Raw genomic sequence first — 22,313 nt, 5'->3', positions numbered from 1 at the left:
TGTTCTAATCTTAAGTTGGCAAGATGTTTGAAAGCATGCAGTTCCACATTTATGCCGCGCGGTATGTGGGCCTTGAGGCTATAAGTTTGAGTTTACATTAACAATCACGCGTTAACGTCAAAAGTAACCTAGCTACGGCCGTAACGGACCAGTAATAAGCCACCGGGCTGATGATCGAAGATTAACTCCCTCTCCAATGCTAGGCTAGAGAATGGATGCTAGTGAATTATACACCCGGTATATTTATAACACAAGCGATCAATATGCAAGACTGTCTGGAGTTTGTTGACATCGGTCTTCCCATAATCTTCAACAATGGTTTCGGGCCTTCTCGAGCCAGGCTATACTAGACACAATGAATAGCCGCGGTAGTTGAAACACGAAGAGAAATCTTTCAAGGTGTTCTCGTCGGCATCTCTCATCTTCCAAATATCTTCCATGATTGAAAGCGCTTCTTGAATTGTTGTACTGCTTTTCATCATCGGCTCTGACATCAAGGCTCGAAAACATAGCTCTTGAGCGTTATCCGCCATACAACCTGCCACGAACAACGGCCAGGCCATGCCTCGTAAGAGGCCCCGTGATGATGATGATAAATCCCAAGTTAATAACCTTACTATAGACTGCACTGAGTGGCGCACCACGGCATTAGAAGGCTGCCATCCGGATACCACCACTGATAAGTATACTATGGCTGCATGACCCCAAATCTGGGTTGCGATACGAGCCTCAGAAGGCAAGCGATGAGTCGGCTTGCTGTAGTCAGGGATAGCCGCAGCACATTGTCGTATGTCATCATCGCGATTTGCATACAAAACTTGAATCTCGGAAGTTTCGAGGAGTCTGGTTTCCAAGGCATCTCGAATGACTTCGGCCTGACGAACTAGCTCCATGACATCAAGATTTCCTGCTTCTTCTCCTCTCCTCTTCCAACTGTCAAGAGTTGCAATTATTCCAATTTGAAGCAACGCCCAGTTTTGACACCCTACCACGCCCTCAAGGCCTAACACCGCTTTGGCCGAAGTAGCTTCTGCTGGAGTTGTCCCGAGAAGACTGAGGTGGTAGTCGTACAAGAGGGGTTGTTTCGATAAAACCGTGCTAAGAATGATGTCGTCCATAAAGAGAATACTCGTCGAGAATTGAAAAGCTGCTTGTTCAGCACTGGGGATGTGGATCCCTGCTTCAAGGGCTGTCCACGAGGCTGGGCCAAGACAATGGAAGGCGGCGTTCCAGTCTGTGAGAGGATCTGTCACGCCGTCATCACTCTTCCTACAGCTTTCCAAAATCTCCCTAAATAAAGTTGCGGCGGCTGTGAGATGCATTTTGTGGCCATTAAATTGCTGTTGTGCAGCCTCAAATCGCTGTAGTTGTATAATGCCGGTAAGGATACGCGCACTCCCATGCAGGTGTTGGGAGACAAATGAGGCATTGATAATGCTCAAAGCTTGGCCCATAACTCTGAAGGCGTCGTGTATTGGTACATTGACACTCTCTTCGATGCGACGTTGCTCCCCGGCGCCCCGTGTTGCTTGAGAGAGCCAATAAGCACTCTGGCACAGCACACTTTGGCGCACAACGGGGCTGCTGAGGATCATTTCGAGAACCCAAAACTTGCCGCCTTCAGTAATTGTGGGGGTGTAAAATGGATATAGGAATGGCAACAAGTGCTCATAGTAATACGTAACGAGAAACATGTCTGGTCGTTGGAGCCAATCATTACCTTGTTGAACAACGCCACTCAGTCGTTTCAACGCGCAAACACCGCTGTTGGCCTGGTCGTTCTGCTCGACGTGTTGATGTAATAACCGGCTTATCTGATATGGAGTTTCGTTTAACGCGTCGAGTGAGATTGCTGGATCGAAGTCCCTACTAATTGTAGGCCGAAGTAAAGTGTCTTTTCCTCCTGGCGTGCGGTTCCAACGACGATAAGGTGCCGTCTCTTTGATTCGGGCTTTTATATGCTGAAGCATTTTTTCCTGTCTACTTCCGCCGTCCATCCATTTAGGCTTGCTGTTCTCAGTGTAGCAATCAATTTGAAGAGATGCGCAGGCCTGACAGATGGGACGCTGTTCATCGCATTTCTTTCGGCGCAGTCGACATGTCCAACATCCACTAAAACTGCGACGGGGATTGCTAGCAAAGAGGGGATAGACGGAATTCTCCATGCTGAACTTGTTTATAGTGGGCCTGCAACGTGAATGACAATAGCTTGTCATATACGCGGCATTCGCCTATGGCAGATGTAAAAAGAGACGAGACAAGGGACGGGATGCAGAGAAGTTGCGAAAAGTAAATGGCTTTGTGAATGGCCGAAGTGGCGTCAGCAGAGCAAGTCTCGGTGGAGACGCTGCTTTAACTAAGGAGCACCCTGGTCGTTCATCCATCTAGTAGGACATCCCTCATATGATGTATTCACAGGCCTTAATGCTAGTTCAATTTTTTTTCGGAGCCAGTTATAACAGTACGACGAGCATTTTTACGGTGGCCGGGCAAAGCTTTTTGAAACATTCAAGTATTATCATTAAGCGTACCACCCGTAGGTCAAGTCCACTTATAAGTGGTGTATCCAACAATTCTTCTTCTTTCTCTTATGTATTTTCTATTCTCAACCCGTTCAAGAGGTAGGCCTAATAGATAAGCTGCAATTGTTTATTCGCTTTTGAAAATTACAACTAATGACTTTACAAGTCATAAAGATTCCTTAATCCTGTTTTTTTATTATTCTATTTTTTTACTTAGCTATGCTAATTTCTACAAAGCTTGGGTGACTCTTACCCCGAGACAAGAAAGAATTGATGGGCACCTCTGCATCCCTCACATGTCGTCACCCAGCTGCAACTGTATCTACAAACAAGTTACTTGCAGCCGGATCCATTATAGAGCTGTCGATGATCTAATATGCTGCTGTCTATCTATGCAGTTTGTTCTAGCTAAGCTACATTGTGGCCGTGGTGTGATCGAGCACTTAAAAGCCTGGGCAGCGACCGTTGACCTTCACTTTTGAGACATCTGTAGTAAGCCAACAGCCTCAAATTAAAACGTGCACTCGTACTACGTAATCATATGTGTATCTATCTGCATTGGGACCAGCAGTCGGCCGTTGGGGTTGTTTGTGAGCGCAGTTCCAAACAGAATTGGATTCTATCGAGCCCATTATAGTGTAAATTTATATCATTTTTCTATCTACTAAAAGGAATAGTATCTCCGCTACAATTTATGCAGCTAGGGGCGGCCCAGTGTAGTAACTAGTCTGGGCTTCCCTCCTCAGTTTAACACTTGGCTGCAAAGCCTTCTCAGAACTACCAGCCCTGAGTAAAGCCGTCAATGGTTGTAAGAAGTAGATCCTCCTTGAGAATCTGATCCTTCTTTGCCTTGAGTTCATCAACATCCCATTCTGCCCAAACAAATCTTCCGCTTAAAAATTCTGCTTCATCAGAAGCAAGCCAGGCAAAGAACTGGCCCGCAAGCTTCCCATCCGTCATACCAGTAGGTGGCTCTGGAGCACCAGATTTGGCGAAACCATCGGACTTGATACTACCGGGGTGGCAGTTAATGAATCGGACGTCTGGGTGTTCAAAGCGGATGTGTTCAAAAATTCGTGCTTGTCCCAGTTTGCTTCCGGTATAGCCTGACCATCCATGCAATGGGAAGCGCATATGAGTAGCAAGAGTAGAGACATTAAGAACAATGGCACTCTTGCCCTCAGGCTTGGCTCGAAGGAATTGCTGCGTAACAGTAGCAGTTCCCAAGATATTGATCTCAAAGCCAGTCCACCAACTCTTCAAATTTTCCTTGATAAAAGGTCCTTCATCTGGAAAGTGGCCAGCGTTATTGATCAAGACATCAGGGACCCCAAATGTCTTGAAAATAGCACCAATCTTTACTTCATCCGTAATATCAGCTGCAAATGCCTCGAACACGGTTTCCGGAAAAGCTTCCTCAAAGCGTTTTTTGGCCTCGTTAATGCGTTGAAGATTGCGACCAACAAGTCCAATGCGTTGTGCGCCTGCAGCCGCAATTTCCCTTGTAATATGTTCGCCTACGCCACGACCGGCGCCTGTAATGAGGAAAGATTTGCCAGTAAGTGGATTGGCTGCCACTACATTATCAAGGGCATCATAAGGTTTGACGTGGGTGGTAACAAAAGAGGCCATGGTCGTTGTCTGTTGAGTTGTTTATGCAGTCGTTGCAAGTGAAGTTGTCATTTTATCTTGCCCTAGGCTGGCTATTTATACTTTTGCGCAGGCTACAGAGCATCATAATGATTCCTGCTGCAACGACATTTGTTCATGAAAAGATGTGCTCAACGCATTACTAAACTCGGGCTACAAAAGAGATTCAAAGGTTCGCATTCTTACAAATCCGTGTATAGAGAGGAAAATAGAACATTGGGTACTTTTGTTCTATATCTAATGTGTTACTATTACTCAGCCTAGGCGGGATTCTGAATAAACATGCCGACGCTACTTTAAAATAAATATATGTGGCTGTCAAAAAGTGGCCATGCGCAGCGCTGTAATCTTTTTCTATGCAAGATAGTCCGACAATATAACCGAAGTGTAACGCGTACTTGTGATAAATTCTATTATTATCGTAGTATAATTTGTCATCGGTTGGCTTGAGATTCGCAATAGTAGAGGGAGCGAAATGTAGGTTGACCAGTCTACGGAGCGCATGCGTTCTCCATTAAGGGATTTAAAAAGCTCTTCAATGCTAAATTACATCATTTATTATGCAGATACTACGATTATTCTGAGGTTTGCAGAATGTATACATCGTGAGTTACGAAGAGAGAAAACACTGTAAACTAGCAAAATGATTAAATTACCTGGGTAGAACTCAAGAGAGTATAATGATCTCACCTTCTTGTATCGACCAGCATGTCTAATGCCAAGGCCAAGCACCCATACAGTCACCTTGTCAATACCATGGCTCGAATTCTTTCATCATAATATTTATACTTTTATTTGTTGGCCAATTTGAGTATTGTTTCTATCTGCTTGTGACAGAAGCAGCTTCTATCAAATCAGGCAAACGGTCTTTTCGATACGCAGGCCCATAGGCTAAACAATGTGACGCCTGCGTAGCTAGAAACCGCATAAAACTTGATTCCGAGAATCTCACAATTCGTGGCGTAGAGACTTGTTGGGCTGGAATTGTTGCCGCTCTGCCCCCTCCCTGCGACACGGCGGGGAAAAACACGTCCGCATTGATCAAATTGGGATTGAACGGGAGAGTCGTTCGCGACTGTGCTTCGCTATAATTCTCTCGCTGTCCTAGGTCGATTTCTAGAATATCTCCCGTTATCCTCCGAACTCCGTGCTGTAGCAAATAAGACTCGACGCCGCTTGCATTGAGTAGTGTATGGCGTAGACTGGAAGTCTGCAATTTTGATGCGTGAATGTCTCCCAGCGCATCGGAATCCACAGCGGGACTCAATGTTGGGAAATGTTCGTGGTCTTGAGCATCGAGAATTTGAAACCTTGTGATGCCCAGTCTATAGGCTTCTCGCTGCCCTGGGCCCAAAAACCACCGAATGTTAAATAATATTTCATCTCTCGAGTGTAATTTGAGCGCGTAGCGAAATATATCCTTGGCCACGTCTGAGAACGTCACGTCGGTTGCCTCCAGTAGGATGTAGTAAACATAGTATAGGGTGGATTGAATAAGGAGGGTGCTCATGGACTGAGCGGTGGGGTGTCCAACAGCCTCGCCGAGAGTAGCCGTGTATGAAAATGGTAGATCCCTTGTCCAACCGTTTCCTAGCACGTTGGTGGGAGGCCCTGTAAGTTGGGGAAGCAAGGATGGGGGTGAGCCGAATTGATCAAGAAGACTCCAGAGGTTTCCAGAGTTCGGTGAGTTCCAGTATGGCAGATCTGATACTTGCTGGGATGAGCTTGCGTCTGTCATAACTGCTACTGGCGCAGCTACCTCCTCAGTGACTGGGATCTCAACCTCATGCGGAGTTGGTTGGCGGATGTCACCTTGACTTCCGGTGTTTGGAGAGTCCCACTTTTGATCCGAAGAAGCTGAAGCTAAGACGAGAAACGTGTGGATGGACTCTTGGAGCCTCCCTGTCAACTCAGAGTCTCTGCGTTTCTGGTTCGCCTGGATAACATGGTTCACAAGCTCGAGGAAAGTATCGCCCATCCGCTCAACTGTGTTCTCAAGCTGGGATATGCGTAGCTCATTTGCAGCCTCAGTGGCCCGTTTTCGAGCTCTGAATATACTTTGAGCCTTTCTGTTCTTTTCTCTTTGAGCCTACGTATCAAGTAAGCCCACATTGTTCGATGGAGTCGATAGGACACCGCATAGTACCGACAAACCTTTACGGATGGATCAATATCTTTTCGGGGGCGCCCCTTGCCCCTCTTTGGGACTTCCAATGCGGGCATGTTACCTTGCAAAGCAGTTGGGCGATGATGTCTCACTGCCAATGATGGTCAAAACAGTTAAACATGTGGTTTTGCAGCCAAGTGCGGAGTTATTATTGAAGAATTTCTCTGACTAAGTGGCAGAATCCTCCCGACATGGAGAAATTGCTTACTTATCAGCCTCTTGTGCTCTGTCAGCTGAAGCATTTTAGAGTTTGGATCGGCCGTTTACGTTATTGGACCGATCCAGCAATATAGCTAATGCACAAGCCACTGACAAAGATCGGTGGCTTACGTCCTCTCCATCACGCTAATGGATGTCTAATTATCTACACCGCCAGTGAAGCCCATCCTTCAGAGCTATTGGTATCATGACTTGACCAGATTGGTTTACTAATATGGATTTTTGTTTACAGATCAGGATGTAGAATGATCAAAGAAGCTTTTCACTTGTGTAGGCGCTATTATTGACTTGGTGAAGCCAACTTTGGGGGCTGATTTAGTTGGATGAAAAGTAAGGTTAATGATAACCGTAATGTGCCCCTTAAGAGGGCAAAATGTGGGACGAGGAGATGAAACTCGACGACGATTGATACATGAGAGTATATTTTAGGACTATAAAGAGGAGGCTTTTACAGTGCTACTTGTCTTATTTGAAAAGTTATTTACAGTTCCTAGTAGTTCTCTATGCTCTATGCTCTATGTTAAAGGGGTGGACATGAGTTAAAATGCTTTGGCATGGCTAAAGATTGCTATTCCGACTCCAAGTGCGCATCAAACAGCCCTTGCACGACACAATTTTTAATATCACTTCTCCCATGTAAAAAAATAACTACAATGTACAAGAGCGGCAAACAGTATTGGCAAATTTCCTATGCTTGCGCAGAGTTACTGATATGGCAAGCTTCCAACATAGCTCGCAGAGGCATTGCAAATTGTCATTTGCTGACAAATTGAAAAAACTCGGTCCAGTCTTGTGCTGCGACCCACTGTTTCCAGCTCGTAAGCTCTACTACCTGCAAGTTGGCAATATTAGAGAAGCATCATTTGCTGCAGGCAAGCTCTGGAATCCTACCTGGCTCATATCGATTGTTTCAATCTCTGTTTGGATCGATCGCAGATCGCCCAGTTCTTCCAGGCATCTCATCTGCTCGTAAATCTCCAGAGCCATGAATTCAGGCCCTCCAAGCTTTCCAACTCTATCAGTAAATTCTTTTGACGATAGAGTTTCAATCTTGGCCTCGACACCAACAACTATAATCACGATTGGTGAGCAAACATTACTTATTGATTCAAGAATATCAGAATGATTACCTTCTGCCCATTGTTCAATTAGATCTTGGGCGGAAAAAAACTCCCCTATCGCAACAGCGATCTTCTGAAAGTAGTTTTGCGGCTTCTCAATGATAGCCCCAAATACCTTACCCAAATCTTCGATGCTCAAATATGACAGATTCGAGGTACCGCCATCAGGGTACCACGCGACATACTCATCACCGACCTAGTGATCGAATTCAGTTTTGATCAAGTAAGGGAAATACTGTTTGTTGGGCGAATAAGTATTATGATCAAAGGGAGAGTGACAGCGCACCTTTCTTGGGCCACCAAGCATTGGGTAAAACTTTTGGTCGAAAGTGAGATAGTTCTCATAGTATATGGGCGAAAATATGAGGGTTGTCTTTGCCCACAGATCTGGCTTGGCTCTGATGTAATGATTCAACACCGCTTTAGTGTCTAGGCAGTAAACGTTTAGCGGAGTGATAACTGAACACGACCCCAACCATGGTGTAAGATGACATACTGAAATGATACATGTTTCTCCATTTCATGTCTGAGAGAGGCGCGAAGTCCAGCAAAGTCCCAAAGACGAAATGTCTTAGACTCTCCGTACGAGCAGCAACCTCGATGGCTGTCATTCCATCCGTGATTTCGGTATTAAGGTTGGGCGAGATGGCATTGTTCTGAGTATTCCAGTAGTCCGTAACTAAAAAAACTACCTCTGCACCTGAGAATGCTTCTACCAGACTCTGCCTGTCCGAAAAACTTGCTTGAACAAGGGATACATTGGGACCTAGTGACAGGAGTGCCTGTGCATTGGGCTTATCTGGGGACCTCGTAATGGCGCGGATTTTAGCGTCGGTATAGGTTTTGGCAAGATGCCGCACAATGGCCCCTCCCTAGCTCAATATTAGTCAATTGTTGACCGACAGGCAGAAGTAGCGAGTTCAATAACCTGCTGGCCTGTTGCTCCAAGAATGGCGAACGTTTTGTACTGCATGCCTTGTGAAGAACTTGGTAGTCAAATATTACAAAAGAGAGTTTTACATGATGTAGAAAGGGCAAATCACAGGCGACAAAGATTTATGCCGCGGAAGACGGTGTCTTATAGCTAGGAAATCTCACCGAAGCAAGTCCAATATTGCACTAGTCATTTGAGTTTACGATTAAGTAGAGAAAAAAGAAAGTTTACCGTGGTTGGGCGAGTTCACAATAATGGCGTGCAAGTTATTTGAAGGCGCTAGCACTTGACGCCAACACGGACGCTTGACAAATTATCCCGGAGCAAGAAGCCAATCACTAATACTTTTAAACGCCAGACGAAAGAGGATTGCATCATACTCTCAAATGCAGTCTTTTACATGATAAATTGCTTGAGAAATTAGAACAAAGAAGCTTACTACTAAGAAAAAATAATTATCCGGTCACTAATTCGAGTTTAGATGGTTTCTATGAAAGATTCCTCAGCAAGGAAACTCCCCGTGACAGAGAATTCCTCAGTAATATACATAGATCCTTTATTTTTTATCAAACATCTGTCATTCTGTCAATATCCGTCATCTATAGCCTTTCTATTAGTATTACAAACCTTGTAAATGTTTATCTGTGCTCCAGTACTTTCCAGCAAGTGACGTAACTGACAAAGCAACGTTCTTCTACAACCAACGTGTTCTCACCACCTCATAAGATTATGGAAGAAGCCACTGGTCCACTTAGCTTGGAATTTGAGATTACGGGTAGCCAGATCACGACTCCGAGATGGGAAGACATTAATCGGACGAAATCCGACTAATTGGATAGGCACGGATACCCAAGATACTATTCAACTCTGCGGACACACCTGAAAACGAACCGATACACAAACCAGACAATGATGTTGTTAGCTAGGTGCACAAAGTCGGAAAGTCTACTCAGTTACTGTTTAAAGATCGGAATAGCATTGTGTAATGACATCTGGCTAAGATCTAAGGTCCACGATCTCAAGCCAGGCGATCATGTCCTAGGGCCACCCCTTATACTTTATCAGATATGGCGTCTCCGGATAATACGCATCTCCATAGATGCCTGCAGTGGTGTCAAATTAATAGTAACGTTGATCGACGCTTCTGAGAAGCTGCCACATTCGAACTGAGCTATTAACTTAATATATTACTTAAAATAAAGAAGAAAAAAAAGAAAAATGGGACTTTAGGGCCTGATTAATGAAATTACTTCCTCACGGGCGCGCTAAGAATTATGCTTGAAGTAAGAAAATTGCATCTTTAAGATCAGCCAAATGGATTAGGGTGTAAATAGAATTAGTTGTGTGCCGTAACAGTATTACTCTTCAGCTGTTTTGCAGGCACAGCGCTCTTGAATCGTAAGAGCAGGCTGATTGCAATTCTATTGAAGCCCACCTTACAATCACCAATAATAGATACATATATCTAAAGAACCAACTTATTTGCAGCCTCGGTAGCCTTTGTCTCTATTTCACAGTGGGTTTCGTGGAAATCGGGAACCTTAGTAAAATGTCCGATTAATTTATCAACAACCATGGCGAGCTCTAATTGATCTTATGAGCACGCTAATAGCCACGGAAAAGATTTATAAATTTAGGGGCCTCCAGATAGACTAAAAGAAAATAATCTTAAACAATTTGTAAGCTCTTCGAGAATAGAGCATCAGGGCAAATAGTTTTTGTCATGTTTTTTGCTTCGTGTATCCGCAACAGTAAGCAGGCTATCTCCAGAACTGAGTGAAAAAACTAAGGGTGACGCCTAGTTTCTTTCTCATCGATTCCATATTTGACATTTGACAATCAGTCTGCTTTGAAATCTGTCGTTAATAAATAAGTATTGCGTAATGACTCAGGTGAAGCGGAGTTGTAGATTCTGCTGGATTTCGACTATATCATCAGATCCAGCCGCGCCACTCTCCAATAGAAGATTGTTCTCCAAAGCTTGACTTACATCGCCATTCGCCCAATTTCTTTAAATCTTTTCGAAAAATAGACACGGAAAAGGGAAAACAGGACGACAAAAAAAAATTGCCTTTTGCACATCGCTGAAGACAAGTGAAGCCAATGAGTCCTCCCAACGAAGCCACCTCGGTCATTCCAGATGGCAACTCATCTGACGACACGGAAAATCAAAAGACATCTGGAAATGAGAAAAGTCTCGACGATTCGACGCCATCTTTGCAGCAATCCATCACGCCCTGGAAATGGTACTCCATTTGCGTTGGGCTGTATCTTACCGCTCTGCTATATGGTATGGCGATGACGCAGACAAATGAGACTGCCAGAATCTCAGCGAGCTAACAAATTTTTACAGGCTTAGATACCTCTATAGCAGCAGATGTCCAAGGGCCCATCTTGGAGACTCTAGGAGAGATCGAGAAGCTGTCATGGGTGGGCATCGGCTTCCCTATGGGCTCCGTTGCCACCATTCTTTTGCTCGGCTCCCTGTATGGTGCTTTCGATATCAAATGGCTCTATCTCGCGAGCATAATTCTGTTTGAAGTCGGAAGCGCTGTGTGCGGAGCTGCACCTTCGATGAACGCCATGATTATTGGCAGAGTTGTGGCAGGAGTTGGAGGAGCCGGAATGTATCTTGGGTGAGACGAGACCCCAGCATTTAACACATAGTCTACAGAATCAAAAGTGTTTCGTACTGACCAACAATATCTAGCTGCCTCCATTACATAGCCGTTTTCACCAGCCTTGAGCAGCGTGGCCTGTACAACGGACTCGTTGGGCTATGCTGGGGCGCTGGCTGCATTCTTGGCCCTGTTGTTGGCGGAGCATTCGCCAGCAGCGCCGCCACTTGGAGATGGTCGTTCTATATCAACCTAGTCCTGGCCGCTGTTACCGCACCAATCTACGTGCTCTGGTTCCCTCGGCACAATCCTCAACCTACGATTTCCGCAAAGTCGAAGCTCGCGGCTGTTGACTGGGTTGGGGCCGCGTTAAATGCGTCCACTTTTACACTCTTTATGGTTGTTTTGGCGTATGCCGGTACCACCTGGAAATGGAGTTCTGGTGGTTCAATTGGCCTGTGGGTTGCGTTTGGTGTTTCTCTCGTCAGCTACGCAGTTCAGCAGACGTTTTGCATCTTCACCTCTGAGAAGAACCGACTGTTCCCCGTCCAGTTTCTTAAACGACGCACAATGCTTCTCCTCTATTTTACGACTGCAAGCGCCTCTACGAGTCTCTTTGTGGCGGTTTACTACGTGCCTCTGTTCTTCCAATTCACTAAAGACGACTCTGCAATTAAGGCTGCTGTACGCCTACTGCCTTTTATAACTCTCAATGTTACTTTCACCATGGTCTCAGGCATTTTACTGCCGGTCTTCGGCTATTACATGCCATGGTATATACCATCAGGGGGCCTTATGCTGATTGGCGGCGCGCTCATGTATACGGTAACTCCCAGCACAAGCGTTGGCGCAATATATGGATTTGAGATTCTCATAGCCGTTGGTGCTGGTCTTTCATCGCAGCTTGCCTATGCAATTGCACCTGCCAAGGTGAAGGCACATGAGGTTTCTGCAGCTATTGGATTCATTAATGTGGCCCAGTTAGGCTCAATTTCCATTGCGTTAGCAATTTCGGGCTCTATCTATCAAAACCTTGGACTGAAGCTTCTCCAGGATGCTTTACAAGACTATAACTACAGTCAGGCAGATCTTCAATCTGCGCTTGCTGGTGTCAAATCTGCTGTTTTTTCACACAGCAATCCATTGATAAAAGAGCTTGCTATTAAAGCACTCGTCCGAACAATTAGTTCGCTCTATGGCCTTGTTATTGCAGCTGCAGCTTTGACTTTAGTTAGTGCTGTATTTATGAGGTTCGAGAAATTGCAGTTAAAGGTTTCAGCGGGTTAGATTAAAAGAGTGCTGTACCTCGGTAGGTAGGAATGGAATAGATGTTTGGGCTTCATTGGACCATAAATTGCAATATAATTACATAATTTAAAAGGGCTAATTAAATTTCATTTTGTCACTTATGGAATAAGTTTAATATTCACCATAAAGTATATCAGTCTAACTTTTATATACACAGGTTGAATGTCGGAAGCTTTAATTACATGATTCTTACTTCTAAGGCCTTGGTAGTCATTTCGGCCTGCGGAATTAGCTCCATGACGTCGAGATTCGCTGCTACCCTTTGCCCTTTTTTCCAATTTTCGAGAGCTGCGGTTTTTTCTAGTTTGAAGTAACATCCAGTCGCGACACCCTGCCGCGCCCTCAATGTCCAACACTAGCTTGGTACAGCACATGCTTTTTTAAGACGGAAGTGATGGCTTCGATGTTCTGCACACCGCCCTGTCCCGAGGAGTTGATGCCATCATTCAGGTCTGAGACTTGAGGGCTGCCGATGTTGATGTCCGGATTGTCTTTTCTAGGCTTTCCTCTTTTTAGTAGAACACCGCTCAAATGTGTAAATAGGCCTTAATATTGGTTCAATACCTTTCATAGTCTACTATAATAGTACAACACCATCATTTACTGTAATTTGGCGGAATATTTTGAAACGTGGAATACTATCATCAAGAACACCTTATATAACATAGATCATGTCAAATAATAAGTGGTATATCCAGACTCAGCGCATTCAAGAAGTTCTCTGCAAGCTGCAGTTAGTCCTTAGGCTTGCCTTCTTTATCCCCAATTTGTGGCCAATCACTTTGTAGATTGCAAGCTTTCCCAGATCCCGGATACCCAGCCACCCGGTGCCATTCCCTCCATTGTGATAACCTTTATGCTAAACAACCATTTCCCATCTTCCTGTCTTTTCACGTAGCTGTCCCATCTCCCCCAGTGATCAGGCGATTTGACGTTAGTACTAGCAAGTACGTGGGCTTGACAACGAGCCTCATTTGGTGCGACAAACTGAATGTCGACTGTCGTAACGTGATGCGTCAGCTGCTCTGGCATGTGCCTGATGACCTCTCTGATTTCACTCGGAGGTCTCTCTGAGCCGTCCGAGAATTTTATCTTCGCTCCGGGTTCAAACAACGCAGCAAGCTCTAAAGGCGGAACGTTTTCATGGGCTAAAGCTGCATATCGGTAGACGAGTGCGAGAATAGCCATACGAGCGGCTCCTTCTTCTTCTAAGCTTGCGAATACGGCCGAGCCGGCTGGTAAATGCTTCTGAGACATTTCTTGGTGTATTTAGTTTCGACTTTAGCAAAAGAAGAGTCAAAAAAGCGCAAGTGAGTGTGCTACTGGTATAGTTCTTTGTTGGTTATTTCTTTTCCCGCTGTATCAGCGAAGGCAAGACCCTTTTATTTAGTATCTATTCTCGGCTTATAAATCTCTACATCCCAAGGTGTTCCTTGCCTAGGCATTGTAAGCTTGGATCAAGGATCGATGAGATGCATACCGCGCAGCTTGTGGGGCACCCAGATGGGCTTAACAGTATTGCCGCTTGGAGAAGGACTTAAGGCGGACTTAAGAATTCAGAGTTCCTCAACGTTGTACTACAGCAAAGTACAAGGCTCACTGGACTTCATCATAGACATTGATAGAAAGCAACACGTAAAGCATGAAGCTGGCCGGTTATGGTGGATGATAAAGTCACCATGCCTATATAAACTATGATCCAGGCCAGGTGCACGTTTTGACTACGTTTATGCCTTTGAAGCTGACGTCTCAATCATTATAGCCTGTTCAAACACAAAAGGTCGTCAGCTCTACAAAATTTGAGAAGCTCTTCTCACGAGGCTATTGCAGTAAAAAAGGTTCAAAAGCATCCACTCGGTCTATCTTAAGCAGTCTTTAATAAAAACAACCTGAGAACAGTCTCGGAGTTCGCAACCTAAGGCAAAACTAAAAGACTAGATCGGTTGACTAAGACAATCGCTTATGTCCCGAAATTATTTGAACTGTCAAGCTTTTGAAGTCAAGATGACAGCGATGGTCCTCCGGTATGATGCTTCTGCCGCTCTCGGAAAGTTTCTCCCTCTATAATGAGCCTTAGTCTCTAGCCTGCGTCTATAGCAAGAGAACTAGCCTCGGGTCGGGGTAAAATATCAGCTTTAAAAGCCCCAAAAGACGATATGACAATGAACCTAGCCCCTTTAGCTTTATTCGAGCTAATACCGTAGCTCTTGAAACTGATGACACATCGCCCTTAAGGACCTTGGTTAATTTCACGTTTGAGCATATAAACTAGAATACGTATGCGCTGCTCATAGCAAGGCTAACGCAATGAGGTAGCGGAAACGTTTGTCGATGTTATAAGGAAGCTAGTATTGATAGTACGATTCTACCTACAGACGGAGAAAGGGTGTTGAGAAAGTCGGGTAGATAGTGCTGTTAGGCTAGCAAGAATACTACCGCCGACTATTACTTATTACCGTCAGTCCTTTAGGACCCACCCACACTTACAGCTGTGGTACTTTATGGAGATGCTGTGCTGGTGGTGCTAAGCATCGTTTATAGCGCTTTATATAGCTATAATAAAACCAATAACTACAACAATTACTACCCGATACTTTGAGAGAAGCATATCGGAGCAGAGCTAGCTAGTCCAAGCTACTGACTGCGATTCAGGTGCTTGACAGAATGGAAGATCTCCTATGCATGAGTAGGTATAACGAAGTATAGATTTTTTGTTTTTGTTTTCATGTGGCAAAGAGAAAGACAGGAATCGATCTTAGTTTTCTGGAATACATTACTATAGCTAGGGGTGACGACCAAACATCTGCAAAGGAGCTAGCGAAGTGGCGACGCATGGTCAACACAGAGACCAGCCAAGCTTACTGTAGGCGCTAGCCTGTATTCGAGATTTCGTCCATTACGGTAATATGGTATACGAATTTTAGCATCGCCAATTTCCTCTTCATTTGCAACCGCTGCTTGTTATTTGCAAAAGAGGCGAAGAGGTGAAGAGATGGGCGAGATAACAGGTTGGTCTCGTGAAAGCAGCCAGCCAGCTAACCGCATGCAAGCAGCTTGTCCGCCAAAAGATGCATCATAGTATTGTTCGCAAATGATATCTAGTATATCTAAGCAAAACTGATACATGTAAGCATTATTAGTAGGCAAAAGGGGATAACCCTCAGAAGACTATTGAGGTACATATATTGACAATCATCCCTCCAACCTAACCAGCTAACATTCTCTTCAAAGAGCACGAAGGCTGACGGGCTTGATGGCTTTCTGCTGCTGACTGGATATTACCCCGCAACCCCACCTTCATTTCTCCCGACCTGATTTTTGGTTATTAAGATGAGGCCAAACCGGTCCCATTTAGCGGCAAGCCATGTGTCATTGCCTCCAATCAGCGACAGCCATACCACGCCTTACGAATGACTAACGGCGTCAATTAGTCACTCTTCTCAGGTCAGGAATGCGCATTCATACTCCAACGAGCCGTCTGCATCATAGAATCACCACGCCCTAAGGTAGATATCCCGGGCTACTATTTCACGTAGCCCAGTACTTCGCTTGTTATACCTTACCATCCATTGTCCTAAAGATGGGTATCATGGGCTATGACGATCTCATAAATTTCTCCTCCAACATCGATAACACCAGCGTACTGTTTCCATGTGGATACTGCGCTCAGCATCACCTTCACTGTGAAGTGGCTCAAGAGGCCGCATTTCTTGGCGCCTGTACATCATGCATAGCCGAGGGAAGAGACTGCGATTTTATGACCGACACCAGTGTGCCTGAGGCTCAGCGAGAACCGTCCGTTGCATCTCAACTCTCGGCTGACGACCACACGAATACATCGAAGCAGCCGAGATCTAATTCTCACAATGGCTCAGAATCCGGCGCCAATATTCACGACTCACTGGAGGAGCATTTAGCTAAACATGCCGGAAACAATTCCAAGGCCGGCGCGAGATTCTCGCGAGAGGCACTTCGCATTCTCAGGAACTGGCTGCTCTCCAACCATCGCCACCCCTACCTAAGTAACGAAGACAAGGACAATCTGGCATGTCAAACAGGGTTGAGCAAAACGCAAATCAGCAACTGGGTTGCAAACGCCCGACGAAGAGGCAAAGTTCGAACTCCGAGCTCTGGCTCCACAAGCCCATATCGACATCCCAATGGCATTAACATCCCCCGAAGCGTGACTCCCGCTCTGAGAGAGATGGGCCCTATGGAACGATGGCAGCATTCTCCGCCTGACCAAGAACCTGCTTCCATAACGGACATTGCTACCGCAGCCCTGTCCTCAGAGTTCATGGGCGGCCTCGGCCCCTCGCCAAACAGTAACAACGATTTCGATGACCAATTAGCGGGCTCTGCCGATCAGCTCTCATCTGCCAGCAGTTCGAAAACCTCAAATTCTAGTAGGGGTTCTTTTGCTTCAGCTTATTCCCACGTGTCTCGTGGATCTATAGAATCTCTAACATCGTTGAAAAGTCGGGGAAGGCGTCGTCGACGCCGCCAAATCCCCAAAGCCGTTGACGTTTCGACAGTCATAGCGCCTATTCACATGTACCAGTGCACTTTTTGTACCGAGACGTTTAAGACGAAGCATGACTGGCAAAGACATGAAAAGTCGCTACATCTGTCTCTCGAACGATGGATCTGTACGCCAGATGGGCCAATACAATTTTGCGCCGAGAGGAATTGTTTGGCATGCGTGTACTGCGGAGCTAAGAATCCATCGCTAGATCATACCGAGCAACACAACGATTTTGTCTGTACTGAAAAGTCATTAGAAGGAAAGACTTTCTATAGGAAAGATCATCTGCGCCAGCATTTGAACATTGTCCATGGTGCCAAGTTCCAGAAATGGCCCATGAATGGCTGGAAAGTATCCACGCCAAAAATCCGGTCCAGATGCGGCTTCTGCGGTATTTTGATGGACTCTTGGGATTCGCGCGTGCAACATCTAGCGCAGCATTTCAAAAATGGCAAATCAATGGCACACTGGAAAGGAGATTGGGGTTTTGGGGAAGACGTACTCCCAGTTGTTGAAAATGGAATGCCCCCATGTGAGTTTTTTCTCTTTTCTTATTAGCCTTCTAAATAATTTTCAATCACTTCCTTGCTAACGCATATGTTAGACCTTATTCACCACGAACGGAATACTCCTAACCCGTTTGAAGCCTCCAAAGACGAAATTGGTACCACCAAGACGCTTGAAGATTATGTCAAGTTATGGCTCGTCGAGTACATCAGGGATCTAGCCTCAGCCGGGATATCGCCTACCGACAATCAACTACTTATTGAGGCACAGAGGATTGTACGGAAAACCGACACAGAAGACACATCACTTACTGGGCCTGATGTCTCGTGGTTCCGCGATCTGATCATGCTTTGCGAGCCGTCGTACCCCATTGCTCAAAGCTTAGTCAACCAGGGGAGCCGAAACATGGCTAATAACCTTTCGTGGATAACGCAAATCGAAAAGATAAAAGCTTCCAAATCTGTTAGCTCCGGCCTGAGCATTATCGGATGCGAAAAGGAAAGGTTATTGATGAATTACGTGAAAAGCAAGCAGGCATTGGGCCAGATTCCCACCGATTCCGAACTCCAGGTTCAGGCATGCAAGGCTATAGAGGACGTTGAGCCCAAGTCGAATTTTAAGAGTCGAGAGGCTGTTCAGTGGTTCGAATTTTTGATTAACTGCTCGACAAACTGGCTATCAGAGTTTAAGCGTCGAGCAGGCTTATCCCTACCTCTCGTCCGAGGACAGCTCAGTGAAAAGGAACTATTGGCTAATGGTGGCATCATAACATACGATCCAATCGAGATACAGGAGACTTCAGTTCATGACATTTTACTGCAACAGTCCGCCGAAGAGATGCTCGACCAGGATATGCAACGCGATCCGCTTATCGTATCAAATGGGTTGGATTATTTGAAAGCCTACAAGGGCCGCAATAACTTGGAAACAGATGCTCTACTACCGACACAAGAAGCCATAGAACAAGCATTTGCACATCAAAGTAGCGATTCGGGAACTAATGCAACCATTTCCCCCCAGGCATTACACTGGGGCTACTCGGACGAAGCCATTGACGGCACTTTACCGATAAATACAAACGACGAGATTTCGCCTGCTACCGTACAAATGCCCCAACATAACAGTTCTCCAAATCAGCCACCGCGATACTTTCTAAGCGATGTCAACTGTTATGGGAGGCTGGAAAGAGAGCTCACTCGATTCGTAGCGAGCTGCCTAAGCCCGAACAACCCACTACAACACGTGTGTTTCCATCCCACTGCTAGGAGCCTTATAGTGCTAGAGATTGAAGTTTGTACTAATTCTACTTAGATCCCCTCCGATGAAGAGATTCAACACCAAGCCCGCTGGATTATATATGACGATGACGATCCGTGGAACCAGACCGCCGCTGATAATGTCGAGTGGCTTGCTCGCTTCAAACACGATGCTGGCCTTACCCCCTCTGGAGAGTTTGGACTATCGCCAGTTGCTCCTCCTCGGCCATGGACGGTGCAAGATGGCGGAACAGGGTTCCATCCACCTTTTGTGAAGCCAAAAGCAGGCAAACACATAGAATTCACCGAAGACACATTCGTTTACGTTGACAATCAACCCTACGCCGTTAGCAAAGATACTGCGGGGCGCTATATGGATGCTCTCTTCGAAGGAGAATTCCGATTCCCTGCCTCAGTGTTCTGCTCGCGCGAGCTTGAAGATGGGTTGAACGCCTATATCGAAGAGTGCATTATGGGTCTAAGCATCCCCACCGATGATGATTTACGTGCCAAGGCACGCGAAATCCTTGGCGTAGATCGCACCGCAGCCGACGATCCCAAGTTGCTTCAGACCTTCAAGTCAATGCATACGCTGTGGCGCAAGCAGACGAACGGCGAAAGTAATTATTTGCCACCAGATGTTCACCTGGACAATGGGGCCACCGAATTCATGAATGGCGTGGATATGCTGATCCCCGACATTTAACAAATGGGCTCTATTGACTCCATTGCTGAAATTTCGCTCACGCTAGGTGCCTAGTTTATTTAGGAGCCCAAGATATCTTTTGACATCCGCTCCTGGGAATGGTATATCTTGTTATTTGAGTTTCAATAGTCTAATTACTATTCCTGCTCGCCGTATTGAAGGCAAGATCCGTCAATTTTGACTTTGGTTGGCCTCAGTAGTTGGTTTCTTATTAGAGAGTAGTGATAATAAATAATATTCTAATCCATAAAACATAGTCAAGTTTTCATCGTGATCTGCCAGGTTATGGTGTAGAAACTATTACATCGTCAGGCTTTGGCGGGGCCAGATAATCTTTGGGTATGTGATCAAGAGGTGGCGCCTAAAAGAAAGTCAGTGAACACACATCTACTCTCATGATTTATTCTTACTTGAAGACGCTCTGCCCATTCACGTATATCTTCATAGTTCTTGCATGTATGTTTTGTGCGGAAGTCTGGAAATGCCGTTGGCTCCTCCGGGTTGATCCACACCTGACCCAGAACGCCCGTATCTACATTACACATCAAGACTTGGCGAACTGTGTCAAGGCAGTGTGCTTCGCATTAATTAGAGCCAGTATCATGGATATAGTATATACTTCGCTAATTAACTTACTAATATGCCGACGCAGGATATCTTCTTCATTTAGAAATGCATGCTCTCCCAACTTTTTATATCGATCGTAGTTGAAATAGAGCGCTTTGCGAACTAGATTCTGATATACGGTCAGCAATACGCTTCAATTGAATGGTCCAAGCAATAATCATTACCAAGCAGTGCAAGTGATGCATCCCCTCGACGTTGACCAGAAAACCTCCACCATGCTTTTTCGCACGCTGGACAAAGGATGCTCCCAGCCCGCTAGCTAAGCCATCCTCGTATGAGATAACACCAGCTCGATCTATTGATCGTTAAGTATAACATTTGAGCTTCAATAATATCTGGATACTCACAATTAACACCGAGATCTTCCCATGCTTTGTCGACTTCTGGCGATCCCACCTGTCGATATATATTCTCATGCATGAACGATCCATTGAACTCTTTGGCTTCGTATCGAATCGCTACATCACGAACTAGAGGTGCTAGAATTTCTTGCCGTTAGAATCTCGTCAACTTGTGCTTCTGAAAGTCTTACACCATTGGTTTGTATGCGTTGCGCATACAGCATCAAAAGTCGGTTGTCGCGTAGGCACACATGTCCCAGCCCAAAAAGAGATCCCACAGGCCACTGCCAATACAAAAAACAGGCAAACAGATTTTTTAAAAAGCTTGCAAAAATCGGATTTCTTATATCGCTCCCGGTTGGTCGAATGTTGAGGCAAGCTGTCCTCCTCGTCAGACTCATCCGAGATGCTGGAAAGCAGCCGACGTAGATGTTGTCTCTTGTCCATCATTTGGCGGGACTATCAGATTCAGACATACAAAGAGGAGTTGAAGTTTGAAAGTAATTGTAAAGTTGGGTTGTCAAAACGGAATAAGCAATTGGCACCATACGCCACTAAATGATAAGATCACGTACTCAAATCTAAACTCTATTTTTCAGCTCTTCTTCTCGAAACTTTAGCTTTTCATTATCAAGACCAATAAAATCCTGTTATAAGGCTATTTTAAAAGCAGATCCCTGTTTCATTAGTCTAAATCCGAGCAAGCTAATGATTTCCACAAGCAAAAAGCGACGATAGTTATAATACCGGTTCTTCCGCCGACTTTTGAGGCGTCTCGTATGCGGAGGATCCCCTTCTAATAAGCATCTAGCCAATCCACATTCCAGACATAGACTGCCTACGATAGTAAAATTCTATGACGACATAAATAGTCATAAGGTTATATTGTGTTTCAACATTTCTAGACTGACGCTGCTATTCATGCTGCACGACTCGGTAATTGTCTTCACGCTTGCGCTGCAATATGAAGCAATTACATTGAGCCAGCCCATTCGTATACTGGTTTTCCTCGAATAACAGACACTTCGCAGCTGTGGCGTTGTTTCAATAGCTTAATTACTATCTCAAATTCATGACTTACTTGAGTAAAGTTTTGACTTGCCTTCTAAGACGTATTGACAGGGCGTCATATATGAATAGTCTCGATTAAAGTTTTAAATAAGGACCAAGAGGTCATTCAGCTAACATCTTGCGACAAAATATGATCCAACTACACGATTATTAACGCCGCTTATTTCATGTTTAAAAGTGAGCCGTTTCCGCTCTAAAAAATGAAAGGGTCTCTTAAGATCGGTAATAAAAAGCACATGCACATTCAGCCGCATCTACTCAGCGTCAAAGCCCTATCCACATAACAAGTTACCGAGAACTTCAACATGAAATTGCTTTGGGTCACCCTACTTGCCACAGTCTCCTCGACTCTGGCTAGCCCCATCGCCGAAGCGGCTCACGACCCTGCACCAGAAGCTGATCCGGGATATGGCAATTATGGTGGCTACGGTAACTATCCGCCGCCAAAGGGAGGATATGGAGACTACAAAACCTACCCGGCACCAAAGGGGGGATATGGAAGTTATGGGAAATATCCATAAAAGAGTGGTGTGATCATGATAAGCTATAAGAAATAGCTCGATTCATGAATAATGGCTTCTCTAGGTCTTTGTCTACGCTGACAAGTTGTTTAAACTGAATTAAAATGGATAGCTTACACTAATCTGGAGCTTATAATTACATTGTGATGATGCTTCGATCCAAATCTAACCTAGTAGAATGTAATACTTGTGTGCCCACAACAAGTCCGAGATAACTCCA

General features: G+C 45.1%; 8 protein-coding genes across 8 annotated transcripts; 2 read left to right on the top strand and 6 right to left on the bottom strand.

Annotated features, from left to right (window-relative positions):
- Positions 1-341: 341 nt before the first annotated feature.
- TGAM01_v209007 (hypothetical protein) lies at positions 342-2,165 on the bottom strand (the record flags this gene model as incomplete). Its single annotated transcript, XM_018807391.1, has 1 exon — positions 342-2,165. One exon carries the CDS (start codon positions 2,163-2,165, stop codon positions 342-344), a length of 1,824 nt encoding a protein of 607 aa, XP_018659378.1.
- A 1,134-nt stretch (positions 2,166-3,299) lies between these two features.
- On the bottom strand, positions 3,300-4,154 carry TGAM01_v209006 (hypothetical protein; the record flags this gene model as incomplete). Its single annotated transcript, XM_018807392.1, has 1 exon — positions 3,300-4,154. One exon carries the CDS (start codon positions 4,152-4,154, stop codon positions 3,300-3,302), a length of 855 nt encoding a protein of 284 aa, XP_018659379.1.
- Positions 4,155-4,992: 838 nt separating this feature from the next.
- TGAM01_v209005 (hypothetical protein) lies at positions 4,993-6,395 on the bottom strand (the record flags this gene model as incomplete). Its single annotated transcript, XM_024550461.1, has 2 exons — positions 4,993-6,261; positions 6,327-6,395. 2 exons carry the CDS (start codon positions 6,393-6,395, stop codon positions 4,993-4,995), a joined length of 1,338 nt encoding a protein of 445 aa, XP_024404795.1.
- A 917-nt stretch (positions 6,396-7,312) lies between these two features.
- On the bottom strand, positions 7,313-8,652 carry TGAM01_v209004 (hypothetical protein; the record flags this gene model as incomplete). Its single annotated transcript, XM_024550460.1, has 6 exons — positions 7,313-7,390; positions 7,450-7,628; positions 7,689-7,875; positions 7,966-8,108; positions 8,176-8,551; positions 8,608-8,652. 6 exons carry the CDS (start codon positions 8,650-8,652, stop codon positions 7,313-7,315), a joined length of 1,008 nt encoding a protein of 335 aa, XP_024404794.1.
- A 2,064-nt stretch (positions 8,653-10,716) lies between these two features.
- On the top strand, positions 10,717-12,518 carry TGAM01_v209003 (hypothetical protein; the record flags this gene model as incomplete). Its single annotated transcript, XM_018807394.1, has 3 exons — positions 10,717-10,903; positions 10,967-11,249; positions 11,324-12,518. 3 exons carry the CDS (start codon positions 10,717-10,719, stop codon positions 12,516-12,518), a joined length of 1,665 nt encoding a protein of 554 aa, XP_018659381.1.
- A 798-nt stretch (positions 12,519-13,316) lies between these two features.
- Positions 13,317-13,796, bottom strand: TGAM01_v209002 (hypothetical protein; the record flags this gene model as incomplete). Its single annotated transcript, XM_018807395.1, has 1 exon — positions 13,317-13,796. The coding sequence occupies one exon, from the start codon at positions 13,794-13,796 to the stop codon at positions 13,317-13,319; it is 480 nt and encodes a 159-aa protein (XP_018659382.1).
- A 2,323-nt stretch (positions 13,797-16,119) lies between these two features.
- TGAM01_v209001 (hypothetical protein) lies at positions 16,120-19,533 on the top strand (the record flags this gene model as incomplete). Its single annotated transcript, XM_018807396.1, has 3 exons — positions 16,120-17,596; positions 17,669-18,813; positions 18,883-19,533. The coding sequence occupies 3 exons, from the start codon at positions 16,120-16,122 to the stop codon at positions 19,531-19,533; spliced, it is 3,273 nt and encodes a 1,090-aa protein (XP_018659383.1).
- A 283-nt stretch (positions 19,534-19,816) lies between these two features.
- Positions 19,817-20,580, bottom strand: TGAM01_v209000 (hypothetical protein; the record flags this gene model as incomplete). The annotated part of the gene is made up of 5 exons (XM_018807397.1): positions 19,817-19,894; positions 19,944-20,092; positions 20,170-20,269; positions 20,325-20,455; positions 20,508-20,580. 5 exons carry the CDS (start codon positions 20,578-20,580, stop codon positions 19,817-19,819), a joined length of 531 nt encoding a protein of 176 aa, XP_018659384.1.
- Between the last annotated feature and the right edge of the window lie 1,733 nt (positions 20,581-22,313).

The sequence above is a fragment of the Trichoderma gamsii genome (genome assembly GCF_001481775.2).
Source record: "Trichoderma gamsii strain T6085 chromosome Unknown Scaffold_41.2, whole genome shotgun sequence".
In the NCBI taxonomy this organism is placed as follows: domain Eukaryota; kingdom Fungi; phylum Ascomycota; class Sordariomycetes; order Hypocreales; family Hypocreaceae; genus Trichoderma; species Trichoderma gamsii.
This window is presented reverse-complemented; position numbering and strand designations above follow the sequence as displayed.